This window comes from Onychomys torridus, chromosome 8 (assembly GCF_903995425.1).
Source record: "Onychomys torridus chromosome 8, mOncTor1.1, whole genome shotgun sequence".
In the NCBI taxonomy this organism is placed as follows: domain Eukaryota; kingdom Metazoa; phylum Chordata; class Mammalia; order Rodentia; family Cricetidae; genus Onychomys; species Onychomys torridus.
In genome coordinates this window covers 84400194-84426788 of record NC_050450.1, presented here as the reverse complement: position 1 = coordinate 84426788, position 26595 = coordinate 84400194, and the positions used below count along the sequence as shown (strand labels likewise).

The window sequence follows — 26595 nt, the reverse complement described above, 5'->3', positions numbered from 1 at the left end:
GGGAGAGAGCCGCGGCTCTTACCTGGAAGCCCAAGAAAGAGGAAAACTCAGAGGCTGCTCCCCCAAGGCCATGCCTGCCCCAGCTCCCATCCAGAAAATGCTCAGGGTTTTGGCCGAGCCTCCCAAGGGCTGGCAGGCTCCCTCATCCCACCTCCCTGGGGAGACCCTGCCGAGCCTGGGTGGCCAGGCACTTGCCCAGCCCGGACCTGAACGGGTACAAAGGCTCTGGAGTCAGAGCCCAGGAGCAGCGGGCCCTCTGGCTTGGGGCTCTTCATCAAAGCCCAGTCCCCATTCCTTCCAAATTTGGGGGTCTACTGGGTAGCACATCGGACTCGCTCTCCTCCAGCAGGTGTGGCGAGCCGGCCTGGGGTAGCTTCCTCTCAAACAGACCTGCCGGCTCATCCCTCTCACCTGACCCGCTGGCCTGCACTACATTCCTCTCGCCTCCACTGCAGGGAAATCTCATTTCTCCAAACCAGTTCGCCTCCTTGATTTGGGCCCATTATTTCCATATTTCTATTATTAATATTATCCCCGGTTTCCACGCATTTCTCGCCCCACCAAACACAACAACTGGGAAACAGCCTTCTTAGGGTGAGGGATTCAGAAAACGAACCAGTTGAGGAGAGAGAGACACGCCACTATAATTGAAATACATACAATAGGGGAAAGGGCCATAACAAACCCTATATTTTTATTATGTGCAAATTATTCATGACTTTTGGTAGCTCTGAGGTCCTAGATACAGGACCGAACAGAGAGTGCTGTGTGGAGCCGCAGGAGCCCTCAACCACAGCCCTGGAAAAATTCACATGGAGCAAGGGTGCCATCTAGCGGCCGCTCTGCAAAAAGATGTCCTCCATCTGCTCAGCCAGATTCTGAGACCCAGCAGAGGAAGCGACAAACGATTAAACTTTCATTATTACTAGAAATAGGGAGAGAAATGAAAGCAGATAAGAGAGAAGGCTTCGGAATCAGGAAACTGTTCATGAAGCAGTTCAGATAAGTTAAAAGGAAAAGAAGCTATAAATCCACCCAGCCCCTAATTCCTGCTGGAGATGCTGAGCAATGCACTGTTGTTCATGGTCAGAAAGAGGGGGACCACTTTTTAAGCCCTACACTTGATTGTTTCACGTCCTGAGGGGTAACAATTGGCCTTTTTGTGAGGGACGAGAAGGTCTGAGGTGATGGAACGGAACTGGAGAAGGATCAAGAGGCTACTCTCCCCCAGACGTCTGGCCCTGCGGGGTCGTGTGTGTGTGTGTGTGTGTGTGTGTGTGTGTGTGTGTGTGTGTCCCTGCGTGTGCAAGGGTTTCTTGTTTATGACTGGCGCTTCTAGAGGGGTGTGTAAAGAACAAAGACAGCAGTCAGAATTTCGAAGGCTGAAGCTTTGGGGACAGCAAAGTGTTCATCCTCCCTCTGCTAGCTTCTTTACTTTTCACCCTCCCGGAACCCCATCCCACCGCCCTGATGATCCCCAAGTTTCAGACCCCAAGCCCCAGACCTGGGGGCAAGAGGTGTGAGGGTGGGGGCTTCGTAACAAGGCCCGCCTATTCTTCCACCAGGTCCAGAGCCCAGGCTCATCCTCTGCTCATCTCCGGAAAGTTTCCCCTCACTGTTTGCTTTGCTGCTGTTTAGTTTTTTAACCTTCAGAAATTTATACCCTATAAACTTTTATAGCGGTCATATTCTTTTATTGCTGCGCACACGGCATTGAATTCCTCTCCCGGCTTCTCTCTGCCTCTCACTTCTCTTGCTCGCCTCTCTCTCTCTCTCTCTCTCTCTCTCTCTCTCTCTCTCTCCCTTTTATGACAACTGATTTCCCCATCTCCGGCTTCTGAGCCTCTGCACCTTCGCCTTTGTTTGTCTTGAAAGAAGCTACCCCGGGCTGGGGACCGAGACGCCGCTGCCCCAGGCCATTCCAGACGCCCTAGCCTCCTACCCTGCCGCGACCCAGTCTCCAGCCTCGCTTTTTATGTTCCCTTTTGGCAGAAGCTGGCTTCCTTGGCTCACTCTCTGCTGCCGGCAGAGCTTGGAAAGCCAAGGATGCAGAAACAGCCCAGGCCACAACCAGCTGTAAAGCCAGATTAATTTTCCTTCTTTAACATAACCCTCCTGGCAGGCCGCCTGTCCCAGCTGCGGTCCGGAGCTTCCCCTTCTCCCGCCTCCGCTTTCTCGGATCCTCTTGCCCTTTCGTTAGAGAGGGGTAGGGCCAGCCTTGGCAGGCTTCATTCACTCTGGCCACCCTTTGTCGCCAGCTCCACCCCAAGCCACAGTGTCTCGGCTGCAGTGTGGCGTGTGCAGCGGGCGAGAAGCTCACGTGAGGACGGCGACAGAGCTGCAGGCCGGCTGCAGCCGGGATCCTTACGACTGACTAAGAAAAGCAGGGCTTCCAAGATCGGCAGACTTCACGACAGGCTCTTGCGGGGACACCGCAGTGTGAGAGGAACAAGGAGATGCCTCTTGAAGCCAAATGTAATTCTGGGGGTCCTTTTGGAAATGTATTGTTCCCTCCCCTCCCGAAACATTTGTGTCCCACATTTGGTGGCTTCCTTTTGAGAACTGCCGCACACCCTGGCCTCAACCCTCCAGACTCAGCAAGCCTCAGACCAAGGCTGCTGTCCTATGAGCCCGACTCCAGGTGTGTGTGTGTGTGTGTGTGTGTGTGTGTGTGTGTGTGTGTGTGAGTGAGAGAGAGAGAGAGAGAGAGAGAGAGAGAGAGAGGGGGGGGGCGTCTACAAGGAATCCTGAGGTTCAACCATTTCAACCATCCAAGCTTTCTGCCACGGTGGTCCTCCAGGCCATAGTGGAGGAAAGCTACTAACTCCATCCTTGAAGGGTGCTCTGAAGTGGTTATCTGAGAAGTGCTGCATCTCCAGGAGCTACAAGTCAGACCCTCTTTTCCTGAGTCCGTGGGGAGGTCTCCAGAGCCACCTTGGGTGAAGACTCTGGCTCTGGGGAGATCCATGCCCTCTCCCAATCATGGAGATTCTCTTTGGTCTTCCTCCACTCTCCCTGTTCTACTGAAAGGGGTCTGCTTAGTTTAAGCAGTGGTCTTGGGACTCGGGGACCCACCAGGTGTCAGGGCCACCAGAGCAGGTAGATGTTTCTGGAAGATCTAAGGAGAAAGCCTGTGGCTGTGGACTCTAACTTCTCTTTGTTTGAAGTCATGCTTTTAGCCCCCAGGCCCTTTCCTTGGTGATCAGAGGAGAGGCAGCATAGAACAAAACACAGGAGAGGTTTGTTTTCTAGAGTGATATGTATTTTTTTGTTCTTTTTCTTTTTCTTCCAAAACAAACAATTGAGCTCTAGACCCTTGCCCTCCCGACTCCCACCCTCAAACCCTCCCTTATGAGCAAAAAAATCATTGCCAAAGAAATCACAAAACACAAGCACAATATCACCACAGCCACTGACAAAGCAAAAAAATAAAATAAAATAAAATAAAATTCAAAGTTCTACTGGAATGACCTCTTTGCAGGGTCAGGAGAAGCAGGAGAAAGAGTCCACGGGTGGACGGGATTGAGAAGCAGGAAGAGGTGAGAAGCAGAGGGTGAGCCCTGCCCGGTGGGAGGCATGGTTTTGCCTCTTTCCTTTGCACACAGGACTGTTTGCCAGAAGAGTGTGTGTATGTGTGCATGCATCATCTGGATGGGCACCGCAGTGTATTATGCAGGGGGTGAATATTTTGCAGGAGGTGAGCTTTGGGGGAGTCTTCCTTTGGCCCTCTGGCTGGATGCCAAGGGGCTGTCTTCTTTATGGGCCAGGAAACTAGTGAAATGGGGGTACCCGCTAGCCCAACTCGCTGAGACCACTGCTTCCCCTGTCCTGACTGCTCTCTCTGGAATGGGAATTATTCACGATAAATTCTCAATCAGCCGCTCCTGACCTGGCCTTCTCTATGCTAGGGTTGATCTAGTAGGGGGGTGAAGGGATTTTTTTTCTACAGGGGGGAGACTTGACTCGCTGTTACAAGATGGATTTAGCCAAAAGGAGAGTTGATTTCGGAGCTGGAAGGAGTGGAGGATTTCTGTGGTCAGCCAGAAAAGCTCAAGTCTGTCAAGGGGACCTATGAAGGGATAAACTGCTCGGGCAGGCTCTACCACCCACAATTTGACCTCCTTTAGTTGGAAGGAGAGGAAAACATGCAGAATTAAACACTTCCTGCAAAGAAAATGTAGGAGAGGGCTCCACTAAAGGTACCCTCATAAAAGCACTCCCAGCTTTTTCTTGCCCTTTCCAGCTCACAACAGCTTGGGGACTGGGCTGGCCCCATCTGTCCCCAGGCCCTGGGGTGTTGTTGGCAGTTCCATAGGGATAAGTACATGGATGTTGAGACTTTGGTTCGTCTCTAGACATCATCCTGTGTGTTTGGATCAGGGGTAGAACCTAAAGGAATCTGATCTGGGGGCTGCCTAGCTGCGTTTGGTGAACAATGTCTGCACATAGGGTGTAACTTCCTTTCTCCATTATTAGTGTGGACTCCAAACTTGATGTCTATTGGGGGTGTAGACAGTTACACTGTTCCTGGGTGACTTCTGGATAGGTTCAGGGAGGGAACAAGCAGGTAGTTGGAAGAGAGGGGCTTGGGTTTTCCAGAAACGTTAGCAGGGATGCTAGGAGCTTGCCTGGGGTTCTCTTTCCTTGAGGCTCACCCTTTTCCTAGGAACCAACTAGAGCTAGCTTCTAACTTAACAAAACTTCCTCCTGACACCCAAGGAGAAGAGAGAGACAGGGGCAGGCAAAGGGGGTGGGGGAGACAGGCTCCAGGTGCAGATGCGGGACTTTAAAGGAGGAGACGCCTTTCCCCACTCACTTGGCTACATCCCAGACAGCAGTGGCCTTGCGGCCGTCACATAAATAATCAGCGGGGTAGGGAAGGGTGGGCCGGCTCCTTTACTCTTTGCCCTGCTCCTTATTCATTTTCTTCATTTTCATCCGCCGGTTCTGAAACCAGATTTTGACTTGTCTCTCACTCAGATTGAGGAGCCTGGCCACTTCATGCCTGCGGTCCCTGGTGAGGTACATATTGAACAGAAACTCCTTCTCTAGCTCCAGCGTCTGGTATTTGGTGTAGGGACAGCGCTTTTTCCGGGAAGAGCGGGCGTGCAGCCAGTTGGCAGAGGGGTTGGCTGAAAGAGAAGTAGGCATAGAATCAAAGGGAGGAAGGGAGGGAAGGGCCCCAGACCAAGAGGGTGCACCCCGTCTCTATTCCCCATCTTGCATTGGAGAAAGTCACCCAGGCCTTCAAGATTCCAGAAAGCATCCCTAGGTGGGCCAGGAGTTAATATAGATAGCTCCATGTAAATACAGCCCTTTAAAAAGGATAGAGCCAAACTACCCGAGCATCCCCAAAGCGTCCACTGCCCAGGCTCTCAGTCTTTCTCTGCTTGTATCCAAACAGACCTGGACTCAGCTCAGTATAGCTGCAGCCACACTACCCGGCTAAAGGTGGCTGACCTTGGCTCTAGGTCTGGGAGGAAAGAGGAAGAATTGGGTAGGGAAGGGAGTTCTGTTCAGTCACTGCCAAGAGATCTCTTGGCCCTTCAGTCCAGTCCCAGTAAACCCTGCCTAGATAGCAATCTTTCAGCTCTAGGCCAGAAGGCAGCAGACGTGTGTGAGTCTGTGTAGAGACCCCTCCCCATCACACACCACAAATAAGAATCCGCATTTACAGCCACAAACACCCAGCACACTCCCAACTCATGAGAAACCCAATTACAACCATTTATCAATTGCAGCCCATGGACAGGGGAGCCCCGGGGCTCCCAGATAACTTATGGTGGCAATAGCCTCTTCTTTTCTGCTACTCAGCTCAGTTTGGTTAACACAAGTTCAGGGAAACTGGGAAGCAAAATTGCTCCAGCCCCAAGGTGGGGAGACCAAGATGAGGCAGGGGTAACAGAAAGCCACTCACAGCTTACCAAGCCTTCTAACTGACCCTGTCCGGAGGTAGGGAAACGTCTAATTGAGTGGGAGAGGGTCAAAAAGAAAAAAAAATAACTGATACAGGCTTTTCTTTTTCTCTCCTGCATTTCTGCCTAGACCCCAGGACTCAGAAAAGTTGCCCCCCAAAAGCGGAGCCTATGGCAAATAAGATCCTCTACCAGTTTCCTCCTCCCCAAAAGAAAAGCCCTGAATATCTATGTATATTTTTAAATTCAGTTCACCCTACACTAAGTAGCGTGTCTTACCAATTTGCAGCGCTATTTCCTTAATGTGATTGCCTGGGATGGGACCCGAAGCCACATTAAATATGAAAGAGGGGGGTAAAACTGTTAATAATTGATCCTAGCCAAATGGCTGCAGAGCAATAATGGGCTTTCCAGGCTGAGTTTGGGGCCATGAGGTGAGGGCTCTGTTTGGGTGTTTGCAGGAGGAAGAGCCGTATTTGGGGATATGAGTTCCTAATGATTCAACTTGGTAGGTTGGAGGTATGGGGACTGCAAGGTCCTCGGGGGAGTAGAGTCTATCCTTACTTTTCAGAGGGCATTCAAGCCTCCAGAGGACCCACTGGCCACTCTTTTGGTGGGAAATCTGACAGGGCAAGCAAGAACTGAACTACTTGCCCAAGAAGTAAGAGGTGAGGACTTGACCTGTCAATCTGTCCGTAATTGTTTGGGAACTAAGAGCCCCCAACCGGTTTGTTTTTCCCATCTTTAAAAAAAGACAAGTAAATGAGTCCTCTCTCATTCAGCAGCGCTTTCCACTTGGGGCTTTAGCAAGAGTGCTTTTAGGAATGGGAGGTGGTAAGAAACTCTCCACCAAGGGTAGAGTTCTCCGCCCCTGCTCAGTCCTCCCCCCCCCTCCCCGGGTCCCTTCGGGACGCCTCCTCCTCGGTTCTAGAGGTTGGCTCTGACTTTAGCAAGTGATTCCCAGACTCTCTGAGAGGCAGACTGTCCTGGCTAGTGCTCGGGAGCCCCGCGGAGAGCGCTGGGAACCGCAGAGGGAGTAGCAGGCCACCCTGGCGAGGATGCCCTAGGAGGGCGGGGAACCCTGGAGGGAAGGCTCCCGGGGAGGGGCCGGCGCACCGGGGAGGGGGCTCCATCACGGTGTCTTGGGCTTCCCCCGCCCCTCCCGGCGCCGGCTGCCGACCCGACGCGGCTACTGCGTGAGATCTGCTAGGAACAATCCTCCGCCAAGCTGTTGCATCGCAAATAAAATCCTAATGAGCCCCCTCCCCCTTCCCCCTGGCCGGCGGGGACCGTCTGCGCGTGGCGCTGGCGGCTCTGCCGGGTGCGCTCCGGCCCGTGCCCGCGCGGGCTCTCGGCCACGCTGGCCACTGGCCCGGTCCCCTCGTTCCTCAAGCGAATGTCGCAGCTCCCTTTCACTCTTCCCAGCCGGAGCGCGGGGGAGAAAGGAGGGAGAAGGACTGGAGAGACTTGGTCCCTGAGGCTCAGTTCAAGCGCCACTAGGAGGAGTGGGGACGGCCTCGGTGCCCCCCCCCCTCCAGGGTACACAGCTTCTCCCTAACCCGGTCCCTTCCTGGCTCTCCTCCTCCAGCCCTGCGGGGGCCCCCGGCGCGCTGTCCCTTCACATTGTCCGCTTTATGGCCTCTCCCCTCCCCTCCCCTGGGCCCGGCCTGCAGCCTGGGGGGGGGGGGATTTCCTCACTTTTTTTTTTATAACTTACTTTGATCCGGCCTCTCTTTGTCCTCGCTTCCTTCGCAAATTTTATTGTCCCCGTAGCCGGCTCTTTGATTAGACAGGACAGCCTCCCTGCCCGCCGAAGTTTCCAAACTGTACTCGGGCGTGCCCTGTTTGAGCAGCTCCCCCGGCGCGCCCAGCAGCGGCTCCGCCTTCACCGCCGCCTGGCCCTGCCCCGGGGCGGCCTCGGCGCGCGGCGCAGGCTCCAGCCAGGTACGGAGGTACCTGCTCTCGGCCGCCGGCGCGCCCTGGGGCTGCAGGTAGGGGTGGTAGACCGACGGCAAGCTCCCGGACGCGTGCGGGCTCAGCGGCGCCCAGGAGGCGCCGAACACCGGCGCTTTGGGCTGGAAACTGCACGAGGGGAAGTCCAGGTGCTCGGCGTGGCTCGGCTGCCGCGGGTTCGCGTACTGGCCCGAAGGAAACTTGGCTGGAGGCGCGTCCTCGCTCTCGTGACTTATGATCGAGTCGACATAATAGCTGCTAAGCGTCCCAGAAATGGACATTCTCAGACATTATCCGCGCGCTCGCAGGGGGAAGGGAAGCGCTCGCGCCTCGGCGCCCAAGCAGGGAGAGGTGGCACCACGGACCCGGTGGAAGAGGGCTTTCGGACGCGACCCCCCCCCCCCCAGACCCCCACCCTCCCACCCCCACCCCCTGCTCAACTTCTCAGCCAACAAAGTACAGTGGAGCAGCCCGGCTCGGAGCTCCTTGCAAAATGATTGGTCAAAGTTTTGCGGACTGCCTGATAAAGCGTCAGCTCCGACATAAATCAATCGGGCGAGGGGGTTGCGCTCGCCCTGTCAACCGTCCTCACCGCATTCCATATCCAGGATGGATTGTTTTATGCTGATGCAATGTGCTATCACGTCAGGGCTCCGGCGGCCACGTAACCTCAGCCAGAGCTGCCGGGCCGCCCGGGGCCCCTCCCGCTTTTGCAGGAAGGGGGGTTCTCAACATGGGGCTATGGGGGCGGAGGAGAGGCGGAGGCAAGCAGCGGGCTGCCTCTAGAGGGATGCTGGCTGCGGAGCCCTCTCCCCGGGCGGGTTGGAGAGGGAGGGGGAGGAGGATCGGCTCACGGGGGTAGGGGTGGGGGGGAGGAGCGCCCCAGCCTCAGAGCAGCGGGAGAGGCCCGACAGGGTAATTAAAGAGGAGGTAGTCTTGTCACCCCCCCAACACCTCCACCTCCACCCCGCAGGCCCTCATTTCCTGTCCTCTGTCCCCTTGACAGAGATGTTTATTAAACAACGGCACAGCGACCCACAGGAGATGAAGTAAAGGGATGGGGAAGAAGTTGGGGGTTTTATAGGACAGTTATCCTCTTTGGAGGAGGTTCGTTCTGGGCACAATTTGGGGAGATTTACAGGACTAGGTTCTTCGCTTGATCTTTCAGGAGCTAGGAGAGGAGAAGGGGAATTCAATGGGACCAGTGTCCAAAGAACCATTATCTGGACTAAAATTAGAGCCTGCCTAAGGCCAAAGGGACTCACCAGACCCTGTAACTAGTCTGCGAAAGAGTTTCACGGGACTAACCAGTCTTATTTAACTCCTTGAAATTTCTTGGCCTTTTATGAAAGGATGGGTCCACAGCCATTTCTTCAGTCCTTCGTCCAGAATCCTCTGAGACCGTAAAACTGTCCAGATGAGGGGGCTAATGTGAGAAATGATTAAGGGAGCTCTCCAGAGTTGGGGACAGGGTCCCCAAACAGCACAGTAAGCGACACTGGGTTATTTTCCTTTCCATCCAAAAAGGGAAGGAGGCAAGCTAAATTCTCAAGACTCCTGCCTAGCTCTTCTCACCCGGAATTGCTGCTCTGGAAAACATCCAAATGCTGGCACAGGGCAGTACCAAGTACAGCGGAGTCCCCAGGATCAGTCCGTTCTCCACCCGCAGCCTTCCCCCCTACAATCCTCTGGTGGAGCTTCCAAATAGTGCATTTTATTAGCAGCTATTCTGCGGCCCTGCGCAGGGACTCCCCCGAGGCCCTAGCTGGCTTCCTGGCGGCTCTCCCAGCTACTGCCTCTGCAGCTTCTGCTTGGGTGCAGACGCCTCCCCGGGTGTGGGGCTCTGGGAGGTCGGGCCCCTAGACAGGCTCGGTTTCCTTGGGTTAGGTCTAGGGACAGATTTCTTGGCTGTTCTCGGACTCTGGACTGTTACCAGGCAGACTGCTCCGCCAGCCATGACCTCCTCCTTACCCTCCCCTCCTTTTAGAAAAAAAAGTGGAACCATTCTAACTTGGGGTTATATCTTTTTGGCTACTACCCCCTCTGCCCAGTGGAAGGCTGCGGATCACCTCCGCGCTCGCACACACACTCCCGCCCGCTTGTCTTTCCAAATGAAGCCATCTCGTGTCATTACGTGTGAAATACGAGGGCGAAGCGCCATATTTCTTCACATTATGGCGATTTCAAAATGATTTTTTAAAGATCAATGCGGGCGCCCAGCCGGCCCCTTCAATTCCACCCACGCTCTTGGAGAGAGACAGCCCAGCAGATCCGGAACCAAACAGCGTGAAGACCTGCTTTTCCCATAGTATCCAAATGGGGAAACAAAAATCCCATGCAAATTCTTCTAAGTAGCGGTTGGATGCTTGGGAAAGTCAAGGGAGCTTCCCAGATCTGCCAGCGAGAAGCTGGGCCTGGAGCGAATGATCACGTTTAGGGCAAAGCACCTGTGCCTGCTTTGCTAGACGTATGGAGTCTGCTATCAGTTTCACCTGTAATAAATAGTCTTCAGGCAAAAAAAAAAAATCCCCTCCCCCGCCGTAAATAACAGCGTTATGAAGCATGTCGAGGTGGGTATATGATTTTCTGTAGTATATAAATTAGGGCCCAAAAGGACACGTGAGCTGTGGGCTGGGGCATTTTTATTTATGGAAAAGCCATAGAGCAAGACTGGTTTTAAGACCCAAGCTGTGCGGACTCTGGCCTCTGCCTGCTGCTCTCCTGGGTCTTGCTGTAGATTTTGCAGAAGAGAAGAATCAAGGGGCCCCTTTAGTATAGGGAAAGAGTTAGAGGAGAATATTTGGGCTTATGGCCTCCAAGAGTGAGAGAATCCATTTGAATTCGGATATGTGTGTTCTAACTGCCTAAGGAGTTGTCCTTAATCCCTGGTGGCTCCCAGTATTGGGTGAAGGGGAGACCCAGGCCTCTCTTTTCTGGGTCAGAAGCAGTTTTGGTATTTGCTTAATGATGCTGGAGGGTAAGAACAGTGTGGAGGAGACAGGTTTGGGAGATCTGTCTTCTCCAGAGAGGTGATTTCAGGGGGGAGATAATAGGGGGGAGAGAATGAACTTTTCCCCCATCTGGGGTCTGTAGCCCATCTCATTCCCCTGCAGGTGAGGGTGCAGCAGCGCGGTAAGCAGGGGGTCTCACTCTCCCTTGTGCCAAGCTTGCCAGAAGGGATTGCTGCCTCAGAGCAAATGACAAAATGTTCCTGGGGTGGGTGTCCCTTGCTGGGATGCTGCTCAGTGAACCTGTGGGCCTCTTAAGTCTCTCTTCCTTCCTAGGCCATGGTGCCTACCATGGCAGAGCAGAGCACCCAGAATTGTGGCCCCTAGGACCCAGGGTCTAAAGATACTCAATAAAAGTGACCACACATACTTTGTCCGGAGAGCAGAGCTACTCTGCACACCACCCCCAATCCTAAAGAGGAAGAAAGAAAATGATGCATTCCCTGCAGCCTCTTGTCATTTCTGACATTGGAGCCTTGGCTGGAAGCGTGGCAAAAGCCAGGAGGAAGAAGAAGGCAAAGCCCGCTCCGCTGGGGCCCAGGGCAGCCAAGGGCAAGCAGGAGGAGGATGCTGACTAGAACCAGCCGGTAAGTGTTTGCTCTTGGGCAGAGTCTTTAGTGTGTGTGAGGGGTATGGCGGATGTTTCTGTCAGTCACCAGAGAAAATCTAGGGGCTAAAAGGGGGCAGAAAGGGGGGGAAGGAAAACAGTACATGTGAAAATAGTTTGTGTTGAATTAATAAGCTAAAGCTGAAATTGATGCAGCTGGATTTGAGCAGGTATTTCTCCTGCATATCTGTTTCAAACCCACATTTCTGTAGGGGACCTAGTGTTCAAATATACTCTATTCCACACATGTATAGTATATATAACTATCTTCCCAATGGTAATACTAGATGTGTCTGGGCACAGGTATTTATTATCTAATTGTGCATATGTGGTTATAGCTATAACCCCTGTGAATAAAGTAGATTATTTGTGATTCTGTTCCTGATTTAAAAAAACATTAAAAACAAAAACAAACAAATAACAAAAACCCAACACACCTCTGGAGAAGGCAAAATCCTGGATATTCATGTACCTAAATTTTGGCTATAAAATATTAACTGATATAGAAACCTCACTTGAAATCTTGTCTCTTAGTATTCAAGCAAAATTCATATTACATCTTCAAATAAATGTGTGTGACTTAAAGCTGGATTCAATTACAGTGTCCTACCAGAACATTGTCCTGGAGGTGAAGGAAATACCTCCAACTGACCCAGAAGAGGTCATGAAATTTGGTGACTTTTGTTATCCAACCATGAAATCCTTTACTGCATATCTTACCCCAAGCGGCAGGGACAGATGCACTGTGTGATACTTATTTCATGGCAGTGATGGGCATAGGGGTGGAAATACCATTACTTGTGTCTTACACAAGTGTGACGGAAAAGTAGACAAATGGAGCGTGACAGTCCTCAGGTAACTGTGGCGGTCATGCCAACACACTGCTGCACACAACCAAATTGTTGAAGTCCCCAGTGTCTGACCCCCAGCACAGGAGACATTTCTTCTGACTCCCAGGATCAGAGCCCAGACCTACTCTGGGATACAGTGAGGTTTGAAGATACTTGTTCCTTTAGACGTTGGAGGGGAAACCAAGATCCCAGAACACATATCCTTTGTCCAAAATAACCTTCCAACAGGGATCACCAATCTGTACACTGGGGCTCAAACCTGGGTGCTTCCACAGCCCCAAGCAGAGCCCTTAATTGGAAAGTAACAGAACCTCTGACAAACTTCCCTCATAGGATGTCAGAGGTCAGTGGCCCCACTGGACCTGAGGAATCTTCTTCCCAGCTCTCAGCCACCATGGATATCCAGGACAGTGGGAGGTGGCTGAGTCCTTTGGGAGGAGGTATAAAGGAGGCCAAACGGGGTGGGCGGCAGGCAGAGCGGAAAGGGTTCTGAGCAGGTAGGAGGCTATTACACAATTGCTTCCATAAAACCTTTGGCTGTTGTAAAACTCTCTGCTTTCCAAAGACTTTATTTTCTCCTTTCTCTCTAACATCCCCTTTTTTCTTTTTTTTACAGCGCTTTTCCTGGGAGGAGGTGGCTAGGGTGGGAGCCAAGGGGTGGGATATGGTCATGCTCCTAGTTCCTGGGCAGCTTTCTAAGAGGTCCAGGGAGAAGCAAGGTAAGGCAGAAGGAACATTGCAGACCCTCTTGGCGCACAGGGGAAGATGAGAAAAATGTTAAAGCACAGAGTTTAGGACCTTTCCTTATCAAGACAGTGACCTGAAGCCAGATTATCCCCTGCTCTGGGAGTGGGTCTCCCTGAGCCCTCTGCCTTTGCCTCTTGTTCAACTTCCCCCCCCCCCCACCATCTCAATAAGCCTGGCGCCAGAGTCCCATCCGGTTGGGGCCTCTTTCCTGGGCCCCCTCTGCACATTTCCTCTGCCTCAAGCAGGGAAAGTTTAGGAACAAAAGTCAGCCTATGCTTGGCAAGTGCCCTGCCACCAGACCAGCCCTCCTAGGAACTCCTTTCCTGGGCACAGAGCCAGCAGCAGCCTGGAAGGGCTGGGGTCAGAGAGGACAAAACGGGGCCCTGCCTGTCCAGGCCCCAGCGCCACCTCTACACCAGGCTGTGCTGAATAATCCAGTAGCTGAGATGCTCCTGCTGGTTAGGCCCAAGTGGCCCTCGGGACTCCTGGGAACCCACAGGCCAGTTCAGCCAGTGGGTAAGGGACCAAGTGGAGTTTGGGAAAGGAAGGCTCCCCCCCCCCCCACCTCCAGAAGTCCTGTCCCACTAGGGGGCCCTAGGAGGGACTCTGGGGCCCTGGAGGCTTGAGACTGCAAATGAACCCGATATGGTATTTCTTGATCCGATCGGGACCTATTGGCCTCTTAGAAGAGCTTCAGACTTTTGCTGAGGTAGAGGCCCCAACATCTAAAGATTACAAAGACTATTGGAAACCAAATGTGTGCAGCTGAGAAACCTTTCTGGGAAGGTCTGACTATAGACAGGAGCCTCCAACTTGAGACCCTAGCTTCCACTCACTCCTGACTTTTTCAAAAGAGCTCACTCAGCTCCTGTCTTCCCCAAAGTAGCTACCTCTTTCTCCAGTCTCTCTCTCTCTCTCTCTCTCTCTCTCTCTCTCTCTCTCTCTCTCTCTCTCACTCTCAGAAGCAAAGAGACACCTTAGAACTCCCCAGGTTTCTTCTTGGGGAACATTCCTGGCTGCTCCCAGATGGGAGGACCTCAAACCCATTTATTATTTTGCAAAGGTAACAGGCCAGTCCTGAAGGACCCTACCGGACTCCTCCAGCTAAGCGAGAAGCAGTAACTGCCGTGAATCAGGTGGTTGGATGTCGTTGTGTTCAGAAAGCCAGGCCCAACAACATGAAACTACCTAATTCACTCAGCAGTCCCAGTTCAAGCTCCAAGTCAAGGACTCACTGGGGGCGGGCTCCTGAGGCCCTCCTGTGGGCCAAAAACGGCCACAGAACTTACTCCCTCTACTTAACTTGTTTTCCTCTGCTTTTTCTTAACAGAGCCCCAGTTGCTAGTAACCAAGGATTCTCAAGGACTGGACCCAGGATTCCAGGAACTTTGCTTTTCCTTCAAGAACCCTGACCGGGGAAGGCCCTGCCTGGGCCCAGCTCTAAGCCTGGCTAGGGCCTCTGTGGGATACCTGCGTGGCCTCTCTCTCAGCAGAGACTGGCGGCTGGAAGGCTCCCCAGATGAAAAGGATTCTTAACTTCAAACCGCTAGCAAGGTTCGCATACACTCACCATCTGGCCAGTCCCTGGGCTCCAGGGTTACCCAGACTCCCAGGCAGCTCTGAGAGGTCAACTCTTCCAACTGTACACCAACCCCAGCCTTGAGACAGGGGAGTAGACAGGAGAGCGGAGGCGCCAAGTAGAGCTGAGAAGGAAAAGTGACAGAGGAAGTCAGTCAGAAAGTATCAGGAATTCTAGGGCACAAACAGTAGGGCTGAAAGAGGGCAGCAGGCTGGCTCAACAGTCACTCTGCTGAAACATGCTAGGACCCTGGCTCCGCGGAACAGCCTCAGGTAGGACAGCTTTCCAGCTTACAAAGAAGGGAGGTGTTGAGGACCTGGCTTGGGCAGGCGGAGGACAAGTTTGCTTCCTCCTTGTCCTCTGGTCCTCACGTACATCCTTGGGTCCTAGTCTCCTCCATCCCACATACGCACATCCTCACAGGTGCTCAGGCAGCACACCCCGCAGCGGATGCCACACCGGTCAGAGGCCTGAGAGACTTACCTGAGCCGGGGAGGCCGCCGGGTGGGAGGGAGCCGGGTCCGACCCCCTTGCCCCACCTCGAAGGCGAGTGTCCGCGTGGCTAAAAATCGGGCGTGGAAGTCGGAGGTAAGGAGAGAGTCTGCCTAGCTGCCGCCTTCCCCTTCGGGCGTAAATCTTGGGGACCGGAAATACAATAAAACTTCACCGTGCTGATGAACTTCAAACAGTTTATATCCTGTCTTGTCCTAAAAAGAAACACGGCCAGGGGCGGATAAAAGGGAAGGGAAACAATTTACAAAGGAGCCTGCAACAGGAGCTTGCAAGAGACTGTCGGCATGGAGAGAAGTCTCTCCCGGGTCTCGGTCCCCTTCTCTCTAGCCCAGTGGCCAGGACTGGAAGCCAACGCCTAAACTGGGTCCCTGGAGCCCAGAGCCCAACCAAGGGCTCGGGATGCGGCTCCTAGCAACCTCCTAGGCGGAGCTGGGCGCCCTGAACTCCTCGCCACAAACCCAGTCCTGCGACACTCCCTGTGTGCTTGATGCGGGTTTTAGGGTTTTTCCTGCTCTCCGGCTTCCAGACCTTTGCCCTGCCCCGCCTGTTTATTGCCAGGTACTTGCTAGAATAGAACAGGGGATAAGACTTGGAAAACTCTGCAGGCCTGAAGGGGGCTGAGCAGTGAGGGGCTCCCGAGGAGAAACCCGCGGGGGGGACCTCCTTGTCCCGTGTAGAGGGCAGCCGCAGAAGTAACAGCGCACAGGGGTGTCTAGTCTCCGCCGAGCTTCACCATTTGCTTCTATCTGCTCTTCTAGAAGCTTCAGAACCAAATCAAAATAACCACTAAGTGGACCTCAACTTGCCACTGCGCTCTTTCTGCTATTGCAGTCTGCTTTTTTCAAAATTTCGTGGAATCCGGATTTGCTACCAGGAGCACTGCAGCAAAACTTAACTAGATGTGTGTGGGGGGGTGTCCCTTTAGTGTGTGGGGGGGGCAGAGAACCAGAAGTCGCTGTAGTGGCTTCTTACCCTCTTTGTATACTTCAGAGTACATGGTTAGATAATTTGTGTGTGTGTGGGGGGGTGTCAGCAAAAGGATTCCATGAATCCCAATTATTCATCAACAAACACCAACGCTTCAGGTCTAAAATACACCGAAAGTCTGGAATGACCTCAGGCTCTGCTCAGGTACTGGGCTGAGGCTCCCTTGCAGGCCCAGGACCGGTATCCTGCTGCACAGACGACACACAGGTGCAGCCCTGACCTAGCCAACTCATTTCCTCCCTCCAGGAAACGCTGCCAAAGCTCCGCTGGAGATTTTTTTTTTTTTAATGAAAAATTTAAAATGGGCTCAGAAAATACCCAATTGTTTCCCATCATTTACAAAAAAATGTGAACAGCTGAATTGGCTGCTCCCATTCTGTCCGAGGTTGGCCAGGGGTGAGCAGCAATGTGGTGTGCTCTGTGGGGGCTTCCTGGCACTAAGAGGGAGGAACATCTAGGACAGGAAGTACCTTATATCTATCAAATATTTGTTTTCCCAAAGTATCTGTTTTCCCTCCAGCCCCACCCATTATGTGCCCTACCATATACTCCCTTGTTTCTGTCTTCATCATGCTCCATTTCTGTTGAAAATACTGTGAGGTCTCCATGCCCATCACATCTTCTGTTAGCGTTTCCCTCTGGAAGTCCCAGAGGAGGGAGGAAGAGGGCCAATGGTTCCCAGACTACTCTGAACCTTTAGTTTTCCATCTCCAATAAAGCTGCCTGTTCAGGGACAACCGTGGCCCAAGATTAGTTAGTGTGCCCGCTCCCAGTCTACTGCTGGCCTGGTCTCTGTAGCTCCGTGGCTGAGGTTCTTTGGAAAACCGGAAGAGGCTACACGGCCTTCGAACAACAAGTCTGTGTGCCTGCACTCTTAATCCCAGCACTCAGGAGGTAGAGGCATTTTCAGAGACTCTGCAACTTCCCTACACTCAGCTGCCACTGATCTCATCTTCAAAAAGAAACCTGCATGGCTCCAAAAGACACCTCCAACCCGTTTCCCAGGTGCCAAGTTATTTCCTTCCAAGGCTACCCTTACCTCCAAAGTCAGCTTTTAAATGCTCGGCCCAGATTCCCCTGGGCAGGGCTATTGGTGTCTTTCAAGTACCCTCCTGACTGTTGCTGGGACACTCAGAGGCCACTAAGTAAAGGCTATTTGGACAGTTCTTCCTATCACCCCTCAAATGTTTTCCAAATTCTTCTCCAAAACATATCCATCTCCAAATTATTTAGAAATCCTATAGCCAAGCTCTAAAAGGCAAGGGTAACTTTTCCATAGTGCTAGCACGAACAGGAGAAGGAGCCGAGGCTGGGCAATCTGGGCAGTGAGAAGAAGCGGTGCAGAATTAGACCCGGAATCTAAGATCCTTAAAAGGAACTGACGCGTTGAAACTTTCTCACTTAGTGAAAGCCACAAGGATAAATATTTCTTAGAATCCCCTGGTCCCTTTCTCTTTCTGAGGTTCATTATGGAGCAGAGAAGGGGCAGTTTCTGACAAGTCAAAGGTGGCAGAAGCCAAATCCCTGATCCAAGCTGGAATTTTGTTCTGTTTTGTTTTTGCAAGTCTGGCATGTGGCTGGGAGAAGCCACTCTGTGTCGGTGAGCGAGACCGAGGACGCGACCGACCTCTAGGCGGCGCCCTGGCGTTGAATCCGCGCCCAGCCAGATCCTCTCCGAAGCTCTGCGCCCAGTGCAGGATTAGAAGGGACAGGTTCCTGCGGACGCTTAGGGCCTGCTAGGCTCGGAGCTGGCCGCCAGCACGTCGCCTTTGGCGCCCTCTGCCAAGCAAGAGAAACAAGATTAAAGAGTGCTGGCTGGGAAAGGATTGGACAGCTAAGAAAAGCCCCACCAATTCCCCAGCCCCCACCCCTACTCAGATCTGCGACGCTGGGTAGCCTTCCACAGCGGAATCTCCTTTGATCTCCTCTGCCGCCCGCTACTGCAGAGCGCCAGCGTCTTTAACTCCCTCCCCCAACGAGCAATCGAAGCCCCCGGTGTCTGGAGAAATTAAGTGGTAAGCCCAAGATCTGAGCCAAAATTTAGAACAATCGAGCAGGGCTGGAGAACGTGCGCTCTACTCCAAAGTAAATATTCTATTCCAAATAACCACCATTCACGCCACAAACGCAGTGGCTATCCTTTAGCATAATTTCCGTTCGTTTCCGGAGCGACAACCTTTAGAGGTTGTCTTTGTTCCAAATTTGGGGTTTCCTGGGTTTCCGACTTGGCTCAATCTGTATGAACATTGGAAGTGAGGATGAGGAAGCTCAGCCAACCATCAGAGAGCCATGCTTGGCGGCACAAGCCTTTAATCCCAGCACTCAGGAGGCAGAGGCAGGCGGTTCTCTGTGAGTTCGAGGCCAGCCTTGTCTACAGAGTGAGTCCCAGTACAGCCAAGGCTGCACAGAAAAACCCTGTCTCAAGGGAAAAAAAAAAAAAAAAAGAGTCAGAGCCACGTCAAACCCAACCCCTCCCTCCCAGGAAATGGCCAATTTATAACCTTCCTGGCTGAGTAATAGTGGATCAAAAGCCCCAAAGAAAAAGACCCACTGGACAGGGAAGTGGAGTTTGAAAACCTTGTGGAACTAAAAGAAGGTGTCAGACGCATGAATGTTTCACACACGCTGAAGCCAGAGGTTTGTAGTCAGAACCAGCAACTCTATTAAGTTCTAGGAGGGGCAAGGAGAGCGAATGCGAACTCTGGCCCCGTGAGCCTGAGCTCAGGTCCTAAACAGACCTGAGAAGTGTGGAACAGGAAAAAATCAATTCTCCTTCCCGGGTGACAGACGCACCATTTTTCTGGAACCATCTGCCGAAGTTATTTCTAAGGCCGAAGCCAGAGAATCCCAGCAGAGCGGGCAGGGGCAGAGGGGAATGAGGAAGTCCCTGGACCGGGCAGCAAAGAGCAAGAGCCAACTCTGGGACAGACTGTGACCTAGTGCCTGCCGACGTCTCTGGTCCCAGGGGACGCACGTTTCTCAGCCGGGCACCAGCTCTCACGGACGTCTAATTACCCAGCGCACATCTGGAACAGCTGCGCCCCACCCGGCCTGGAGCACATTATTTCTCTCCCAGCCCTATTCTCATTCCCAAGGCTGAGTCATAAAAGACTCTGGAGGCAGAATAAAGTCGGGTCTGTGTGTGTGTGTCAGCATTCCTGTGTGTGAGTGCGTGAGTGCGTGAGTGCGCGCGCGTCCGCGTGCAGCGTCTGGCGTCTGTGCGTCTCACTGAGATTGCCCAATGGATTTGCAAAAGTTAGGGGGGAAATGGAGCGACATCAGGCGAATTCAACTGCGAACATACTGTGGGCCTCATTATCCGCCCATTTCAAGGGAAAGCATTTGGGTCTTGGAATTAGCCAGTTAATTGCCTCACTTCTTTGTTCATTTCAGGGCAGGGGAAACTATCTGCCTTCTAGTAAAACAGTCCGTATTTCAAAACTTGAAGGTCCTTTCATCCTCAGTTTTATTTCCATCCTGTTATTTGTTATAGCCTGGAACATTAGGATTCGCCAGGATCTCTCTGTCTCTCTCTGTGTGTCTCTCTCTATCGATTGATCTATCTCTATCTCTCTGTGAGTATCTATCTCATCTCTGTCTCTGTCTCTCTGTCTGTCTCTCTCTGTCTGTCTCTCTCTGTCACACACACACACACACACACACACACACACACACACACTTCCTGACTGAAAAATATCTTCCTTTATGCATCTGCAAAAAAGCTGGATGCCTTAGATCTTAAGGTTGTTATAATAATTAATGAACTGTGTGCCTAGGAGTTAGCATGGTGCTTGCTGCACGGTGCACAGGTACATTTAGTAAATACTAATAGCAAGGAAGAGAAAGAGAAAGGAAAAAGAAGGAGGAGGAGGAGGTGGAGGAAGTCTCCTTTGTTCTCAGAGAACCAGTCTAGGTTGGAGGGTGTGAGCCTCAGCCTGTATGTGTGTAATGTATTCTTTTGACTTAGAGCAGTGTCCATAAAAGTGAGGCCCTTTGAACCTCACAGCCCGTAAACTACCTCTTCAATAAGGAACAGCGAATTGGGGCAATTATCTGGCTCATTTCAGGTTCAAACTCCCTGTAGCCTGAAGTATCTGGATCTCATGCAATGGGGGGAGTCTAGAGAGCCGGTGGCACACGGGGCTTCTAGATGCGTCCTTTGCCTTTGCTGAGGTGAGCAGGGTCCTGCCACAGAAAGTGAATAGAAAAAAAATGGGTGGGAGGGTCAGAAAGCTGAAGTGAAACGGAGCGTGTGAGAAAAGAACTGGGTCTCACACCTGCCCAGGAAACCCTCCAAACAGGGGAAGACTTTTGCCTGGTGGGGGCTTTTATTCCACATCAGAGGAACATTTTCAGAACTCCTCCCACGTGCCCAGCACTAGGCTGGATTCTGGGCCTCTAGTGGAGCCACACTCCACCAGTTCAGCAGTGCTGACCTGGCAGTCAGTGAGAGGTCTTGGCTCCCAGAAACAAGTCCAGGGAGTGGGAAAGAGAACAAGCCTGCTGGGCAGGAACTTCTGGCCAATCCCTGCGCGTCCTTTTCAGGGCCAAAGTTCTGGCGCAGAGGCGGAGCCATAGGGTCTGGAGCACCCCCCCTCCCATTGTCTGTCAGAAAGAGGCCAACTCCACGGTGGGGGACAGTCCTTTGGAGGAGGGGTGGGGCAAGGAGGGGTGAAAAAGATGACTAGAGGCTCTGACCCTCAGTCGGAAGTTCCTGAAAACACCAATTAGCTTGCTTTAATTAGTAAAGTAAGGCGCAAATGGGCATATATTTCTTCTGCTCTGATTAAAAACATTTAGGTCAGGTTGTCACAGTCATGATTATTCAGTTTAAGCTGTCCCAAGCAGAAAACTGCTTATTTTTTTTTTTCCTTTTCATTTTCAGGCAGGGGTTTGAATACTATTAGCTATACCATTGGTTTCTTGCCACAGCTGGGAAGAGGTCCACTGAGAGTGAGTTAGAGTCTTACCTGCTCCAAGTTGCGTTGTTTGAAACATACAGACAGTGGAGAACAGACAGGAAGGACATGGTTAGTCCCAGAACTGTGTGTGGACGGAGAGGGTTCAATAAAACAGGTGATTTCCACACCCAGTCATTTGTTTGAACATAGTCCTGGGGGGCTGAGGGGGTCACAGAGAGAAGTTTGTTGACTCTCAAGGTTCTAAGGAGGCCCGACTTTTCTTCTGGGGGAATCTAGGTGGGTTGTTTCACCCAGGTGGGGTAGGGGGTGGAGACGATTTTCCTTAGCTAGGAAAGGAGAAGCTTTTCCTAAGGAGAAGAGCAACACTCTTTTTGATGAAAATGAAATAAACCACAACATAGGAAGCCGTGGAAAAGCCGGGAGGTCCCCAAGGAATGTCAGAGCTGGCCTGTTGCCTCTCCTACAAACAGGATAATCAAGTATTTAGGAGCAGGCTGGGCTATAGCTTTGTGGCAGAGTGCTTGCAAAGTGTGTGCACAAGACTCTAAGGTCAGGTCCTAGGACCAGAGTGGGGAAATACTATTGCAAAGCCTTCTCCTTTCAGCAAAGTTTGATATCCCCCAAACTCAGTTCATGGCCTCAGTCCCAGGCAGAGTTAGGACCCTGACTGAACTGGATGGGTAGATCAGTAAAGGGATGGGCACAAAGGACTATTCTCTTGCCAATGATACCTGTTTTCTAGTTCAGGATGTCAGCTAGGGAATGGGTTCTGGAATGTCTTTCCCTTTCATGAGTTCCATGAGGGTTGTTAGTATCAGGCAGGCTGTCTAACCCCAGCTTCCATGGGCAATTGGTCTGGCCTCTGGCCAGTCCATGATCAACCTTCCCAGTAAAGTATTCCCTACTGCCTCAGTCTCCCTGGTCCTAAAGAAGATAGTCTGGCTTCCACTGGGAGTCCAGACATAAGTCAGTGAGTGCAGTCTGAATGCTTTTTCTCCCTTCCTTCTTTCCTTCCTTCCTTCCTTCCTTCCTCCCTTCCTTCTTTCCTTCCTTCCTTCCTTTCTTTCTTTCCTTCTTTTTTCTTTTCAAGACAGGGTCTCACTATGTAGCTCTGTCTGCTTTTGAACTCACTAAGTAGACCAGGCTGGTCTTGAACTCATCAAGATCCACCTGCCTCCCACATGCTGGAATTTTAACAGTACGAGCCACTATGGCCAGCCCCGACTCTTTTCCAAGGTGCTCTGGCAAACCCAGACTTGCCAGCCTAAGGAAGAGAAGTGAAACTTACATAACTGTCCGTATTTGGTATCAGCATTTTCCAGAGACTGGCTCCTTTGCCCAATCCACATAGGTCTTCTTATAGGAGGAGCTGTAAACCCCTCCCAAGTTGTGGAATTTGGTGAGCGCTACATAAACACACGGTGGTGGGTGGGGGAGCCAATGTCTTTTTTTTTTTTTTTTTAATCAAACTTTAAAGTATCAGTTAGTGGCTCCTAAGATGGTGAGAGCCCTTCCCTGGCTGTCCACATACAAGCACCCAAAGCCGAATCAGAGGACAGTGAAACTGACTTGGAAAAGCCTACTGAAAGAGGATAGCCAAAAAGTGGGTACCATCACCTGGCCTTCCCTGCCCCAGCTCATGGGTGCTGAAAATTCCAGGACGAAAGCAGTCTATGACACCCTAGCTTTTGCACACTTGCCTCATGATGGTGTATGCACAGTCTGTGGTCTTCCACCAGGATGCTAACCTTCTGCCGTTTACTGCCTTGTCCTGAGTTGGTCCGTGGAGAGTTTCTGAAGCTATTTCTCCCCTGAAATTACCTCCTCTTGAGGGTGTAGTTCGCTCTGGGGGAATTTTTCAGCCCCCACACTTTAGGGTTAGGTCAAAGGAGCTACATTGGAAACCCTTAAGCCTAGACAGCCAGCATACTGCTTCTCCCGACCTCTGGGTTATTTTGGTCTCTGACAGGTAGATAGAAATAGATCCGAATAAAATGTTCCTCGAGGACCGTCAGAGAAAGAGAATGAAGAGGAAGAACCGCTGGGCAAGAGGAGAGAGTTTGGTGGAGTGACCAAAACCCGGATTCCGATAAGGACCCAGAGGTGCCCGGAGGAGGCTGGTCTGCGTTTCCAGTCTTTACCCCAAGTTAAATACCTCATCAGCGCCCCCTCGTTCCGAACCACGCCATTACAGCTCCTCCTTCATGTTCTTGGATTAACATGAACATCTCAGGCTCCAGGGGATAGAAATGTCCCTCTGCTGGAGACCTACTGGGGTTTTGCAAGAGTGCTTGTTAATGGTGGTCGGGAAGGTGGCATCTGAGAAAATAACCCCGGAGCTAGGAAATGGGGCGGGGCCCGGGGAGTTCGTGCTGGCGTTGGTGGCTCAGAGGGGAAGCAGGTGAATTGTTCCTAAGGGCAGAGAAGTATTCAGCAGCGCTGAGATCCAGAGACTCACCCTGAGGATGCCGTCTTGGTTTAAAAAAAAAAAAGAAAGAAAGAAAGGAGCCCGGGAGGCAGAGGCCCTGGTTCTCAAGATTGCTGGGTCACAACCGAGCGGGGTCCCACTTGACACTGAATCAGTTTCTAGTCTGCGTGGCATCTGGACAGAGCCTCCCCAAGCGCCTGCATCTCCTCTGGTCCCCAGGGCAGGGATGGAGGTCCGTCTGCAGGCCCTTGGCATTGCAGCGTTTGAGGACACCACCTGTGTAATTGTGACCTCCCTTAACCCCTTATATACGACTTCCAGATGCCAAAGCTAGTCCCCAGCTCCAGGCTCTTGGAGCTCTGGGCTAGACCCTCTCGGGCTTCCAGACTTCATCCGCTATAGTGGTGGCCAGCTCAGAGCACTTCTCCCCAGCCCTTCTCCCGATTGTGGCTCGCTGGGCCACCTCTCTGTCTAGTGACCTTTCTGTCCTGCCACCCCAACCATCACCACCACCACAGTCGCAGAAAGGCCAGAGGGTTACACCACAACTTAGCTCAATGTGAAGTTGTTCGAAGATGCTAAGCCCCAAGTGTGCTGTGCGCGGTCGGGAGTGTGTGTTCCCAAGCCCGCCCTGTCCCCACCACACCCCCGCACCAAATCTTATGCATCATCATGGCCATCGAGATCCGAGAACCGGAGTCTGAGGAGAGACACATCCATTCCCTTCATAACCCAACTCCAAGGATACCTGGTCCCACCCAGAGCCAAGGAAGAAAAGCTTAAGAAGAGACTTCTCATTCCGACAGAAAAAAATGCTGTCAGGACCTCTGATCTCTCTGGCTTACCTTGGAGTCCTGAAGCTCAGGTCCCTGGGCCAAGGAGGGACCAGACTGAAGAGGGGGTAAGAGCAGAAGTCAGAAAGCTCTGGGCTTTTATTGTCTTTAAAAAGTGAAGTATATAGCCACTGACTTTCTCTCCATGAAGGAGTTCCCAAGTATCCGGTCAGTTCTCAGCAACCTCCCTGGCTACAAGTCAAGGGGTAACTTTTGAGAGACTTTTTACAAACAGATTCCCCCCTGAAGCCCACACTGGCTTGAACCTAGTTTTCTGTCTTCATCACCTCCTCTAGGCGTTTTCGACTGAGACCCTCTCCTTCCTATCCTCCAGCTGCAACTCGGATTTACACAGGAGTCCGGAAGTCCTTCAAAAGAGGAAGGCCAGGAGATGCGAGAGACTTAGACCAGCTGTGGGGGGCACTTTGCTTAATTGTCCCCGCTAGGAAAAAGCTCTCCCCCCAATAAATGTGACTGAAGAGAGGCAGGGGAGAGGGAAGAATTCGAAGAGGGCTGAGAACAGCCACTTGACATCTTCCTGAGAAAGAAGACACTGGAATTCCAGACCCAAGTTTTTGGCCCTGGGTGCCCTTTGATTCCAGGTGGTGGTGAGGAGGGACACGGTACCAACCAGGAGTTTTGAAAAGTGATGGCTGACCTCGTTAGGCACGGAACTCCCAGTGAAAGGGGGGTGGGGTGGGGTAGTGAAGATCTCAGGTCATTAACCAGCCTCATTCCCAGACACAAGCTGCCCTCAGCGATTCAGAGAGGCGGTCTTAAACTGAAGTTCAAGGAATCAGAAAGCCCCTGACATTACAGGATTTCACGATTTTTACAAAGAAAGCTTTATGTTTCCTGAGAAAGTCTGGGTGGGGAAGCAGGCAATAGGGAGCATGAGGGAAGAGAAGCCAAAGGCTGCAGTCCCGTGGTTTAGTTCCCTAGACTATAGGCCTGAGATCCCCATGCTCTGAAGCTCAAGTCTCCCCTCTACATTGCCAAATTGAATGGAAAGTTGCAAGAAAGCCAAGGAGACCCATTGTTTCTCACTGTTCTCCGGAGGAGTCTGTGCATGTAAACACATCATGAGTGTGGCCATATAATCTCCAATACCTACGATTTATTGTTCAAAGTGGGTTTGGGGCCTGAGGACCATTGGAGCAGTTAGATGAGACAAGCATGTGGGCCCCCAGGCCCTGTCTCACTTCCAGATTCTTTCCACAATCCTCACCACCACCGCCACCATCCCAGCCCTCACTCAGGTGCCTTTCTCTGTCTGCCCAGGTCTCTGGCCAAACTGTAAACTCCCTCTAGGTTGGGTTACCTGAATACCTACATTTTTTTCTTCTCCCATTTTTGAAAACTGTAGAAGCTATGATCCTTATTCCTCATGAGGAAGAGGATGCAGCTGGGCTTTGGGAGAGGCACTGTAGAATCAAATAATTTCTAAGTCTGGGGGGCAGGGTCTACTTGGATGTTTGTGGCCTCTCTCCCTGGTTGCTGCCTACATGGGTCACATGGCCTTTCCTTTCCCTGTCTATCCCTTTTCACCAAGCCAGGAAAGGCCATGGACTTTCAGTGTCTCTATATTTAGGGAGAAACACACAAAATCTGGAAAGGAGGGAAGGATGGAGAGAAGAGAAGATTTGAGAGAGGGAGATTCCCATGGATTACAACAGACTCCCCAATTCAGCAGCATTTGAAAGCCAACGTCTTGCTCCAAGCAGGAAGAACAGAAGTTGGGGTGAGGCAAAGTCCGAAACTAGGTTCTCAGCCCCCAAAGCCACTTCTTATTTGAGGCCAGTGCCTTCTGAGGGGAAAGGAAGGTGGGTATAGCCGTAATTAGTGGAAGAAGGATGGTCTTACAGATTACAAAATAGTAGAGTGAGGCTCCTTCTAAGGGCCTAGGACTGGGAACCTTCCTATTTTTGCTCGCTCTCTCTCTCTCTCTCTCTCTCTCTCTCTCTCTCTCTCTCGTGTGTGTGTGTGTGTGTGTGTGTGTGTGTGTGTGTGTGTGAGAGAGAGAGAGAGAGAGAGAGAGAGAGAGAGAGAGAGAGAGAGAGAGAGAGAGTTCTAACTTAAAGCAAAGTGCCGGGCTCTCTTTACCAGTGGGCAGCGAAGAGCAACATAATGGGCAGTGGAGGAAGCTTCATTTGTTCCCTGCTGGTTTGTCTCTGGACTTGGGACCAAGTACAAGAAGAGGGGCATTGGTCCGAGGGTCCCAGGAAGATTTTTGAAAGAATATCAGAAGTCCC

The 26595-nt window shown here is 51.9% G+C and overlaps 1 protein-coding gene across 1 annotated transcript; it reads right to left on the bottom strand.

The window, feature by feature from the left end:
• Positions 1-4896: 4896 nt before the first annotated feature.
• Positions 4897-8149, bottom strand: Hoxb9 (homeobox B9). Its single transcript, XM_036197399.1, has 2 exons — positions 7633-8149; positions 4897-5132 (listed from the first exon to the last, which is right to left on the bottom strand). Exons 1-2 carry the CDS (start codon positions 8147-8149, stop codon positions 4897-4899), a joined length of 753 nt encoding a protein of 250 aa, XP_036053292.1.
• Positions 8150-26595: the final 18446 nt, after the last annotated feature.

Excerpts from the sequence above, each read along its gene's own strand:
- Hoxb9 (XM_036197399.1), bottom strand. The coding sequence starts at position 8,149 with ATGTCCATTTCTGGGACGCTTAGCAGCTATTATGTCGACTCGATCATA. Across the intron at positions 5,133-7,632 it reads CAAAGAGAGGCCGGATCAAA|CCAACCCCTCTGCCAACTGG; the intron begins GTAAGTTATAAA and ends CTTCTCTTTCAG.